The sequence below is a fragment of the Felis catus genome, chromosome D1 (assembly GCF_018350175.1).
Source record: "Felis catus isolate Fca126 chromosome D1, F.catus_Fca126_mat1.0, whole genome shotgun sequence".
In the NCBI taxonomy this organism is placed as follows: domain Eukaryota; kingdom Metazoa; phylum Chordata; class Mammalia; order Carnivora; family Felidae; genus Felis; species Felis catus.
In genome coordinates this window covers 113,001,835-113,014,546 of record NC_058377.1, presented here as the reverse complement: position 1 = coordinate 113,014,546, position 12,712 = coordinate 113,001,835, and the positions used below count along the sequence as shown (strand labels likewise).

The 12,712-nt window shown below is 64.0% G+C and overlaps 1 protein-coding gene across 1 annotated transcript in view; it reads right to left on the bottom strand.

Moving 5' to 3' along the window:
* The window catches only part of CARS1 (cysteinyl-tRNA synthetase 1), a 45,501-nt gene extending 32,796 nt beyond the window's left edge, over nucleotides 1-12,705 (bottom strand). Inside the window, 3 exon segments of the mRNA XM_011287089.3 lie at nucleotides 165-256; nucleotides 4,245-4,493; nucleotides 12,557-12,705. Of these exon segments, the coding sequence (XP_011285391.1) occupies nucleotides 165-256; nucleotides 4,245-4,493; nucleotides 12,557-12,581 (366 nt within the window). The 5' untranslated portion in view covers nucleotides 12,582-12,705.
* Between the last annotated feature and the right edge of the window lie 7 nt (nucleotides 12,706-12,712).

The window sequence follows — 12,712 nt, the reverse complement described above, 5'->3', positions numbered from 1 at the left end:
CTCGGGCCGCACGGAGAACGCGGGGCGAGGAGTTGCCCGGTGTCAGAGCCCGTATGCGCTGACTGCAGAGCCCGACGCAGCAGCACCGGTCGTGGGCTCCACGAGGGCACGTGGGCTCCCGGGGCCGGCCCTCCCCGCACCCCTCCCGCGGGGCCCCTCCTGACCTTGTTCCGGGTGAGGCTGTTGTAAAGGCGGAGCTTGCACGGCGGAGACCCGGCTGGAGGAGACCACTGAGGCTGCCCCCGCCGACCTTTACCTGCGAAGGCAGAAAGCGTGCAGAGTCACGGACGCGCACGTCACACCGCAGCCACCACCTGGCTGTTCCAACGCAAACACCGTGTTGCTCTCCATGAACCGCCCGGGGGGCCGAAGGAGCGGATCTGCCGGCATCGCCCGAGTCCAACGTGGCGCCTTCTCCACGTGGCTCGCATTCTGCGCTACGAGCGGAAACACGGCCTGGGGAGGCCCCCGAGGCGTGCTCACACCCGCCAGCTCCCGCCGGGCCTCGCACCCGTGCCCCCCGTTCACGTACGTGCGCGGCAGCGGCGGCCGCCGCTCGCGGGTCAGGAGGGGGCTCGGGCCCCGCGCTGCTGGGCTCTAATGCAGCATGTAACTGGGGGTGCCCTGCCCTCCCCCCGGGTTTGAGGGACATGGGCCACTTCCCGGGGCAGCACAGGACCGGCCGGGGCAGAAACTCAGAGAGGACGGCCTCCAGCCCCAGCCCCGTCTCTGTCAGACGGGGGCAAACGAGTGGCCGGCTCCCCCTCAATTCTGGGGCCCGCTCCCCACCACAGGCAAGGTGTCCCCTGACTCGACCCTGAAGCAAACTCGTGCGGCTGGGAGCTCCACGCTGGTGCCTGACCGGCTCTGGAAGCAGCGCGGGGCGGCTCTGTCCCCTCGCTGCCCTCCACGACCCGTCCCCTCCTCAGCACGGTCTCGGGGGCTGCCCCCACTGCTCCACGTGTCCCAGGCCCGGGCTTCCGGCCGGACAAGAGGCAGCACTTACGCAGCCTGCGCCCTGAGAGCCCGAAGGGGTGCGGCTCTGTCGCGGGCACCTGGCACCCTGCACTACGAGCCAGCTGTGCGCCCCGGCCCTCGCCCACAGGGCCAGCCTGGTGCCTTGCCCACGTTGCACAGGATGGGCCCCATGGAGAAGTCAGTCCTGGGCACGGCCATTTGCCCAACGTGTCGCATCGGCTACACGGAGGCTGACTTAACCGACAGGCAGAGGAGAGAGGAGGAAGAAGGCGGCTGCCTGTGTGTGTGCACGCGTGCAGGGGGGGAGGGAAGCCGGCAGCCGGGAGGAAGGAGACAGGACCCCACGGGAGTTCCTTGTTCTGGGTAACTGCCAGCAAACTGAGGTGGCCACGCATTCTCGTGCGTGGGGAGGCCCACACCCTTGATGAAACAGCGAGGCTTATGTTAAGGTCAGGTACGTGTCTCACAGGTTCATTTTAAATGCAGCAAACACCCTTGAAGGAAACTCTCAGTCCGTGACTCAAGGACACTCAACCTGCTGCGTCTGATGCCATTAATCTCCTCCCTCACTCGGACCCCCTAGCTCCTGAAACAGAGTCAACACTGCCATCCGGGGTGAATGGGGACACCGGCCAGAGCCGTCACACACACCGATGTGACCCAGGGACCCAGCAGTGCTTGCACCGCTAAGCAGGAGGCCTCGGGGTTCGCAGCACCGGAGGCACTTCCGAGACCACGAACCATCTGAGGACACAGCCGAAGGTGGAGTCCACGGAGACTGGCCACTTCTGTCACACGGGGTGGCGGGGTCAAGGAAATCCGGCATTTTACAAATGGGAACTTGTGTAAGGGGAAAATTGGAAGACGTCACACAAGGGCCCTTGATTTAATATGGAAAATTCTCCACCAGCATTCCCCCTGCAACAACCCGGCCCACTTAGCACCAGCGGCCCACCTCCACGGCGCTCCACAACCTGACCACGCCAAGCCGTGTCCCCCTGTGCTTCACACAGCTCTCGGCCACAGCAGGGGCCCCCCTGGGCATTAACTTCTCATGTGGCTTCCGTCCGAACGAACACGCGTTCGTTCATCCAACACACACCCAGTCCCCTCCAGGCCCTGTCCTGGGCGCGGGGCTGCTGTGCGGACAAACTCGGACCCGACAGAACCACACTCCACTACGAGACGCACTGAAGAAGGCTCGAGGGAGGTCTCCAGAGCACCCCAGCAGGGCCTGCCAGGCCCCCCGCACTGGGCTCATTCCCCTTCCCCGGGGCACAGGCACGGGTGCATGGGTGCCGAGCTGCACTGTGATGCTCCCAAAGCCATGGGGCCTTCCTCAGCGCCCAGCCCGCCCTGAGGGTCCTGTCCGGGGGAACTGGGAGGAGGGGCAAGGTCCCACGCTGGGTGCGGAGCCCTCCAGACTCGGGGACACAGCAGGTGAGGCCCCGAGCGGAGCGGTACCCCTGTGCCGGAGCCCAGGAGAGGAGGCTGACGGGGCCAGGAGGAGGTAGAAGGAACAGAGGTCGGGCCTCCCGTGCCCAGCCTCCGTGCCCGCGAGGGTACTGGGGGGGTTGAGGCCCACAGCCCCGGGGCGGGACACGGACGGCCCTTGAGAGTCACTGGGACAGAACGGGGCTAGTGGCAGGAGGAGTGACAAGCCAGGTCACTGTCGCTGGCAGAACGGACTTGGAGGGAATGTGGATGGGGGCCGGGGATCAAGGGACTGGAGAGGAACCACACACCCAGGACAGGGCTCCAGAGCCCTCAGGGACGGAGCAGTGCTCAATTCTGGTGGCAGCAAGGGGGGCCGCAGTGCTCAGCTACATCCCCCCCCCCAGGGGCGTGGGAGAGGACACGGCCTCCAAGGGTTCTAGGACCAGCCGTGCTCACACGACGGAACTCGGAAGGGGCAGAGGCAGGAAACGCTATGGGTGCCATCCAGGGTGCCTGTCCCCACCACCCCTGAGCCGGCCTAGAGCAGCCTCGTCAATGCTCAGGGTGACACTCTGTCTCGAGCCGCCTTCCTCTGTGTGGATTGAAAGCTGTTTGCAGGGGCAGGCGCCCATCTTTACGTCACGATGTCCGTGGTGACACGCGTCCGCACCTTTCTTTCAACAGGGTCCTCGATGGAGCGCGAGCCAGGCCACTGCCAAGGCTGGGGGCCTCAGACCCTGCCTGACCGCCACTCTGGCACGCTGTGTCTTGGGAGCTGGGACCCAGGGGACAACCCGACACCTGAGAATCGGAGGGGACACAGCGGATGCCACTGACCTCACCCGGGGCACCGTGCCAGACGCACAGGGGGGAGACGAGGTACACACGAAGCACCCACCCTATGCTGGGGACGGGGCGTTTGCTGCAGGATCGTCGAGGACCCCACATCACGCCATTCTCTAGGACGGACGATGCCCCCACCGCCGCCCCCCGCCGCAGGGGACCCAGCACAGACCAGGACAGGGCGACGCTCCAAATGCTTCACCTGAAGACCTGGAAAAGCCCCCGGGAGGCTGTCCGGCCTGGCAGGGCCACCAGGGACAGCATGCGGCCCATCCCTCCCACAAAGCAGCAGGAGTGCCCCAAGCCACAGGGGGTGGTGGCCAAGCGGCTCGAGGGCATCGGGCGATTATGGGGCAGAGCACCCTGGGGTTCATCGCAGACGAGAAACCACACAGGGCCCGAGCCCCAAGAACTTTCCAGAAGTATCCCTAAACAACCAGCATCACACGGTCACGGATGCACCGGCGCTCACAGGCTGGAGCTAAAGCCAGGTGGCGGACTTTAGCTCAAGGCTGAGATACGACTTTTTTCTGCTTTTCAAACGGCCCCACGCCAACTGGTGTCGTTTCAGGATTCGGCCGTTCCGAATCCGCTGCACACACACAGCCCGCCAGGCACGCAAAGAATAAAGCAGCAGCAGCACGTCAAACGTGAGCCGAGCAGGGAGCTGGCTTTAGAGGTCAGGCTGCAGCCCGAGCACCCCCCCCCCACCTCCGGCCCAGGGAGCTCGCTCTCGTGGCGGCTCCGCGCCGTGACCACGGGCCGCCACGGCGACCGCGGGGGTCCCGGTCGGCCAGGGCCGCCGCCTCAGCGCAGCGCGTCCTAACCCCCACTCGGGGCGCCGGGGCGCCCGCCAGGCCGCGTGCTTGCGTGAGGTGCCGGGAGCCAGCCCTGCGGCCGACCTGCGCCGCACATCTCTGGGGCCCCGACCTCGCAGGCGGCCCCCGACGGAAGGCGTTCTCACGGCTGGGGACTCTGCTACTCACTTGCTTGGCGCCCACGGGGCTCGCCTCTGCCGCAGGCGCCACCCAGGATCGCTTCCATGTGCCTGAACCAGCGAGCCACGTGGAAGAGGCGCGTGTCGGCGGGAGGGGCCGAGAGCTGCCTGAACACGTCCACGTCTGCCTGGGACAGTGAGTACCCCTGGACATAGCTACGCGTGCTGAGGTGCTCGTTCAGGGCCTGCACCCTGGCTGCCTCGTCACTAATGCTCAGGATGGACCTGTAGGCGGGAGCTGCAAAGACAGAGGCACAGGGAATCAGTCGGGGGGACGGGGGGCCTGGGGCGCGAGTCCGGAAAGACACGAGGCTCCTGCCCGTCAACCCTTTCCCGGCCATGGAACGGCAGAAGCAGACAGCGGTTTCCCGGGGCTGGCGAGGGGCACTTGGGGGTGACTGGTGGGGTTCCCACTTGCGGGGATGGGAATGTTCCGGAAATGGGTAAGGGTGCTGCTTGCGTGGCACTGTAAATGCACTAAAGGCCACGGAACTGTGCTCTTTCGATGCGATTTCAATGGTGAATTTTACCTCAACTAAAGAAAAGACGACTGAACGCACACACAGCCCCTTCTCTGCGGCGCACCTGCTATCCGGGCGCGGCGGGGGGCTGAGCACACCCGGGCTCGGTGGGCACCGAGCGGGCCAGGACGCAGAAAGCCTGGGCTGCGCCCCCGCACCGGCATGGTCTCCGGCAGCTGGAGGCCTCGTTTCTGGGAGGACCGCAGCCCCCCGAAATGCCAAACCCGACGGCAGGCTCCGTCTGCCCTCCCTTGGAGCGATTCCTGAAAGAAGCAGCATCCGGGGTTTGCCTCCTACAACCCAGAAGTGACCCGCAACCACCTGAAGGCCACTCCTCTCAAACGGCGTCGTCAGGAAGGACGGGCCCCGCCTCCAGTCTCTGTGGGAGGACAGATCCCGGACTTCAGTCACCACCAGCCAGCAGACGCAGCTGGCCACAGCGGCCTGTGACACTCACGACCCTTGGGGATTCTTCGCCTCCTCCACAATACTGACTTCTGCTCACCCTCCCGCCCCCTTCTTCGTCCCCAGGGCTCTGTCACCTGTCACTTCTCCCGGTATCAGTCACGGGGCAAAACCTGTCCTTACCACCCTAACTAACGTCCAGCTGTGTCTATCCCTGGCGTGGGGGGCTCAGGGTCAGGAGCGGCCCCAAGCCTGAGCAGGAGGGGCACAGACCCAGCCCCGCCCCAAAACAGGGAGGCAGGGGCAGGCCGGTGGCACTAAGCTACAGGCCCTCTGGCCACAGGAAGGAGCCCGGTACCCCCGCCCATAGGTCTGAGCTGCGTCTGAGCCCTGATCACCCCAGATGTTTTACCTTATTTTCTGAGGGAACCGTGGAAAAAGGACCAGGGCTCATTTGCTTCCACAGACACCCTCTCGGCGGGAGCGGGAAAGTATGCGCCCACCCCTCTCCCTCTTGGCATGGCTGTCGTTCCGGGCCAGCTGCCCGACACTACAAGGTCACTGGGTCACTGTGCGGGACCCACAGCACGGACAGCTGCAGGCAGGGAGGTGACGCTCCCCTACACGGCCACGCTCCCACCTCTCTGACCCTCGTCTCTCCCATCCCCGCTTACCCGCCTGGCCCAATGCCTGGCCCCACTTGCTTCCGCCACGGGAGGACCGTCGTGTAGGTCCAGCCATCAGCAGGCAGCGAGGAGGGGGTGGGATGGACCCACAGAAGGAGGGAGGCCCGCACCGCTTCCCAGCTGCTGGAGCACCTCACAAGGCCCACTTCTCACGGATGTCCTGAACCCCGAGTTCTCCACCCACAGGAAAGGGGAGGACCACGAGGCGAGAAGTCCTCCTCGAGCTCTCAAACGAACGCTGTGCTTAAAACGCAGGCTTCCCCGAAAGCCCACCTGCTTCCTTCCCCAGCGCACCCCCAGGAGGGCTCGGCTCTGCCGACCCGACGGAATGGCCACCCACTCCACGCGGCCACAAGGGGCCACCCCTCCCTCTCAACTGGAGTCCTGCCCCCTTGCCAGTCACACTCAGGAACGCCCACAGCCGAGCCACAGGGCAGTCTGGGACTCCACCTGCAAATGTACCTGAAATGCAGTCCTTCCCCCCGTGGCTCCCACGTGGGGGCCCAGCCCAGTCCGTACCCGAATCTCCGTGCCGCAGGCTCCCCCACGGGCGGCCTGGCGTCGCCCAACACAGTGGCCAGCGTGGCCTGCTGAGAAGTGCAAGATCACATCACATCCCCCACCCCCCTCCTCCCAACCACCCCCACCTCGCACGGGTCCCTCGGGCCTCTGACTTCAGCTCCTGCCCCCACCCCGCACACCCTGTCCAGCCCCATGAGGCCCTGCTCACTCCACAAGAGCCTGGAATGCTCCCCCAGACGTGACCAGGCTCCACCGTTCCTCGGGGCCCTGCTGGCTGGCTGTCATCTTTCCGTCGGCTCTCCCTGGATGTCGCTCCAAATGACTGCCCGCCGACCGGAGCCCTGACCTCGTTTCTGCTTTCTCTCCTCACGCTTACTTGTAACCCGCCACTCCTTTCTTTCCGTCTGCCCCACACCCCCCTTTAATCACTCCGCACATACCCTCAGCATCTAGAACGGAGCCTGGGACATTCTAGATACTCAACACAGGTGCTGAGCGAATGGGGAGCCAGCGGCGGGACACGCGCTCACACTGCAGCACTCCCTGCGACGGGCCGGGGGGGGGGGGGGGTCGCCGCTGTTTCAGGGCCTGGCAGGCCTCTCCCGGGACGCAGCCCCCGCCCCCCAGCACATTCCCATGGGCAGAGCCTAAGGCTGCTTGTAACCCTGAAGGGCTCGCTCCCAGAGGAGCACACCTACAGGGGGCGCGGCTTCCGCTCACTCCAGACCCACGAGGAGCACGAGCACTTCCGCGTCAGCTCCCGGAGTTGCCAAAGCAAAGAGACACAGAGGGTGCCCCCCCCACTGAGGACACCCCTGCTCTCCCTCCTCCACCTGGGCAGCTGGCTCTGAGGACCCGGCCCGCGGGTTCTCGGGGAGTGGCCCCACTGCCACAGCCACCCTCCCCCCAAAGATCACCCGGGTTCCCGCCAAACACCGAGGCAGGGAACCCTGATCGGCGGGTTTCTCCACGTTTCCTCCAATAAGCACAAACTGTTCTTAACATGAGAAAAACGGGTCAAGTGTCCTATCCGCTGGGCTGGCCGTAAAGCGCCTGGGCCAGGGAGTCCGGGAGCTCTCGAACTCGTGCGGCGGGCGGGGGCCGGGCCAGGCTCGAGAGGCGTGGAACGGCACCCGCCTTGTAAAGCTGCTGAGTGTTAGTGAAATCACACTTGTAAATGTTCGAAACGCAGCCTGGCACACAGCCAGCCCCCAGTCGGTCTGCGGCCACTGCCGTCACCGTCGCCCCCGAGTGGCTATTACGACGGCTCCCGAAGGAGCTTCCCCAGACGCTACACGCGCGCTTCAAGTCTACCCTCCGGAGCGGCGTGGCCGTCACGGGGCAAGGACCTTGGGGGACCGGGGCAGCACAGCGGGATGCGGGGCTTCCGGGCCGCAGGGGCGCACAGGCACCGCGGTAACTGTGGCGGCTGCATCCGAGTTTGTCTTGAGGAAACAAGCAAAACACAGGTCAGCTTTGAAGCGGCCACGGACGAGGGCCAGAGCGGCTATCAGTCTGGCGGTCTGGCTATCGGCCTCGATGCTGAGATCAGACGAGAAGGCTCCCGGGCTGGAGGCGCACCTGCGGTGACGGACCTCACGGCGGTGACCGTGTGGAGGGGACGCCCGCCACCAGGTCAGGTTGTGGTTCCGCCCAGAAACACGCCGAGGGAGGGACCCCTACTGTTTGACAACGTCACTATGTGGCCACGCGGTTTAGACTGATCTCTCATCCGCCTTTTCCAATTTAGAAGGCCGAAGTCTTCCTAAGACGTTTCCTGAGACCACACAAACGAGAAAACCAGGTAATCCCTCGGCACAGGTAGTAAAGCAAACACCACAGGGAATGAGCTGCGCTCCTGACGCGGCCTCGCCCCTTCTCCGCCTCTCCCTCTCCCTGCCTCTCCCCCTCTCCCCAGCTCCTGCTATCGGATTTAAACCTGCCTCACCTTCCTCCTCCTCCGCTCAGGTGTGGCCCAGCTCCTCCCCACGAGCTGTGGGAAGGGTACCTGCCCGCAGAATCAGAACCTGGGGGGGTGGGCTGGGCTGGCAGCCCACTGCCCCAGGGCCTGCAGACCTCAGTGTGCATAGAAGACCCCCCCCCCCCGCCCCCCTCCAACAGCTTGCGGAAGTGCGGACCCCTCTGCCTTCCTCATAAGCTCCCAGACCAGGTCTGTTTCCGTTTCCAAGATGAGCCTGGGCTCAGGCGTCAGCACCCCTCCTCCACACACGCCCCCCCCCCCCCCCCCCCCCCCCCGGCAACTGCCCTACAAATCACACCCTCTCTGCAAACCTCTGCTGGCTCCCGGGTTGCCTGCCTGCAGCGCCCCTCCTCCTGGGTCCCCTCCACTCCGTCTCCCCCCGGGATGCTCAGCTGCCCAAGCAGCCCTCAGAAAGGGGCCTGGACAAGGCTTCCCAAGTGCATCCCTTCTCCACGTGATTCCAATGTCGGGGAGCAGAGAGGCGTGTGCACCGTGCTCCCCACCACCCAGTCCCAGAGCCCAGGGCACGGCCACCATCCCCTACTGGGCTAAAGCCTGGGTGCTCTGCTCTCAGCCCCACACCACCCACACCCAGCGCCAGCCCTGTCCCCCAGCCCTGCCTACCTCTCAGGCCAGTACAGCCACGGCCCCCACTGTCCTCCTGCCCCACCTCCACGTGGGGAAGGGGCAGATGATCTTTCCCAAACCTCAAGGTAAGACCTGAATTCCAAAGGCATGCCCAAGGCCCTGCGGCCTATCTCCCGGCCCTCCTCCGCCCACTGGCCTCAGGAACTTTCGGGAAAGCTGTGCCCTCTGCCAGGACACTCACTCCTCGTCCTTCCTCTGGGCTCAGCCTCCATTGTCCTCAGGAGCAGAGTGTCAGGGGCTCACCGGCCTCCCATCCTCCACCTCCAGGCTCTCCTGGCCTACCAGCCCACAGCCTGCTGCCACTGCTTCCGTGTGGAGCCGCCCCTGGGGTCCCCACACGCCGTCTCGCCCAGGGGATGGCTGGCAGAGAAGGGCGCGCCGAGGTCTGCAGCCTGGAGAGTCACAGAGCCCGTGCTCTGAACAACCTGGCAGTGCTTGGGCCACCAGGCAGCACATGCTCTGGGAAGTGACCGGGGGGGGGGGGGGGGGGGGGGCAGTTCCACGTCCCGCAGAGGCTGTGACGTCCTCGGTTCCAGCCCACCCTGGCGCTGACCCGCCTCGGCAGAAGGGGCTCGCCCTTCACTGCCGTCACCCAGCCCTCTGCCGGATGGCTCGCCGTTGCTCGCATTCAGGGCTCCGGGGCCCCGCGGTGCCGAGCAAGGCAGGCGCTCCACGTGCGTTCGCGGGGTAAATGGCAGGTGACGGATCCATTGAAGCAAACCTTTTTCAACCGATCGGTGACACTTTTCCACCGAAACAGAAACTATAATGCTCTCACGTGGCATTGCACAGACCTTCTGGTGATTACAAGCACAGTCTGCTGCCCAGGTAAGCGGGTGCCGGGACACCGGAAATGGCTTAGTTTCTACCCCAAGGGCACCTCTCTTACAACTTTAAAAAAGTAAATACCGGGAAATGTGAGTTCACAACTGAGCTAATACTTGCAATCTATGAATACACACGTTGCGTTTTCCCTTGGGAAACCCAGCAGCATGTTGCCTTGATCTTATCTGTCCCGACACGCTCTGGAATTAGGACCCTCGCTGTTATTCGGAATGGAATCGGACAGATTATCATCAAAGGCAGCACGGGATCGTGGTTAAGATCCCCACTGTGGTCGGAGGTAGACCACAGAAGCCTGGCTCTGCCTCTGGCTGTGTGACCCCGGACAAATCACTTCACTCCTCGGAGCTTCAGGACTCTCGTCGGTCCAGGAAGAGAAGCGCAGCGTCTACCCCAGAGTCGCTCTGAGGACCAAAGGCCGGGACGGGCGCATGCAGACCAGGGCCCGGAAGACGCGCAGGCCGAGAACAACGCTACCTACGTGATTATCGCGAGGACCCTTTGCACTGCACTACATAAAAAACGGAACAGCAAGTTGGACCTCACGCAGAGCCACCAGAGGCTGCGAGTCTGCAGGGCAAGGCCTCTGAGAGGAGCCAAGTGCCCCCAGGGGTCCTCAGAAGAGTCACCGGAACCTGGGAGGGGCGGGCACCTTCAAAACACAAGGGAGAGGCCGTAAACCCAATGTCATCATAGGGGACCAAACACATGTTCTGAACCACCTTAGGGAAGACAATCTGAAATGGGAAGAATATTCTAAATGAGGGTCTCTTTCAAGTCTGGGAAGATGGTCACTTTTGCTGACTAACTTTCAGAACAAAAACCTTTCGGGAACAGGAAACCAAGCACATCTACAACCCTGGCACCTAATATAAAGCCCTTTCCAGTTTCATTTTACTTCCAGTCTCCTCAGAGGGTGGTCTTAGGGTGTTGTCTTTGAGGGAAGCCTGGGGAACAGGTGTGGGGGGGCGGGGGCAGCAGTAAAGGAAGTACAGGTGGGCTGTGCCCTGGGGCCAACCCCTGGCTGGGACACGTGGTCCCAAGGCACAAGACTACAAAAATCTATCAGCAGTCCAGAACTCCTATCAAGGCTCCAAAAACCTCAAATTCTAAAGCAATTAAAGGAAAAAACCAATATGTCATCTATGTTCACAAATGAACCAAAACCACACTTTCATTAAAAAAAAAAAAAGAGTAAAGGGGGCGCCTGAGGGGCTCAGTCGGTTAAGCACCTGACTCTTGATTTCGGCTCAGGTCATGATCCCCATGGCTTGTAAGATGGGGTCCCGCGTGGTTTATGAGATCCAGCCCCGTGTGCTTGGGGACTCTCTCTCCCTCTCTCTGCTCCTCCCCCACCTCTCAAAAATAAGCTTAAAAAAAAGAAAAAAGACAAAACAGAAGGCAAGACAGCAGCTCTAGTCTCAACCCAGACACACAGCACCTATCCCGTGCCAGGCGCTGTTCTAAATCCGTCCCTAGTAATGACTCCTTTAAGGGTCCGCATCCTCTGAGGCCGTACGCGTCACCCCTCTGTGCTGCGAGAAAGGGGCACAGCTGGGACCCCAGCCCAGCCGGACCGGCTCTGCGGTCAGGGCTGGGAAGCACGATGCTGTTTTATGGGAGTCTGGGTGGACACCTGTCCGAGGGCTGTCTGGCGGCAAGGCAGGTGGGGGCAGTGCTGGAATCCAGGCACACCTGCTGGGTGACATCCAGCGGGCCTGGTATGTGGGCACTGGTGTGGGACAGCAGCCCCGGCACATGGGCGCCTCTCACATCGCTGGGTTTCCCCACTTAGAGCCCCAGAGGCCTCAGGAGCAAAGAGGAGGACAGGGGGCCAGGAAAGCCTTGACCAGCCTACACTGGGGGCAGGCCGGCAGACTGGCATGTAATCGTCACCAGCCAAGAGCATAAGAACTCTACACTCAGAGTGCTTCCCGAGGGAAGTCTGCTCCAGACTTAGGAATCCTGGTGACAGTCTCTGGTCTTGCCAGCGGCTACAGCCTTGCGAGCCGGTCGGTGGGAGAAGATCCAGTGCTCTGCGGAGGTCTGCCTGTGGACTCCCTTGTCCACCCGCTGGTGGCATCGGTGACCCGGGTGGGCAGAGCCAAGGCTGCTCCCTGAACCTCCGCGGCGGCAATAAAGTGCGGCAATAACGCTCCGACCACGCAGATCCCAATGACCACTGTTTGCGGAGCCGCAGATGAAAGGCTTCGTGAAACCCCAAGCCTTTCATGTGTGCGGCCGCGTACCCCCGGCGTCTTCCGCCCACCCCCGGGTTGCTGGCCGGCTGGGCGCAAATCGCAACAACCCTCGGGCTCTGCCTGTCCCCGGAGCACAGCTGGGGCTGGAGGGGGCGAGGTCGTCCCGGGCACAACCCGAGGAGGCTGAGGCTGAGGAGGGGGTGGCCGCGGCGCCGTCAGGAGCCAAGTCGGGTCCCAGCGAAGTGCGGACAGCGCAGGCCCAGGCCGGGGGTCGTCCCGCCTGCCCTCCCCGGGGACCAGCCTCCCTCGGGCCCGCGGTCGCCCCCCGCTTGCCCTCCCCGGGGACCCGCCTCGCTCCGGCCCGCGGTCGCCCCCAGCCTGCCCACCCCGGAAACCCGCCGCCCTCAGGCCCGGGGTCGCCCCCCGCCCGCCCCGGACACCCGCCGCCCCCTCAGGCCCGGGGTCGCCCCGCTTGCCTCCCCGCGCGCACTCACCCTGCTCCCCAGAGGAACCTGACATCGTAGGAATTACAAACCAGCAGCCGCGGCGCCGGCTTCCCAGAATCTGATGCAACCACCGCCCCGGAAGTCCCGCCCAGCTTCCGCCCAGCCTTCCGGGACACGCCCGGTCGCTAGGCAACCGCCGCGGAC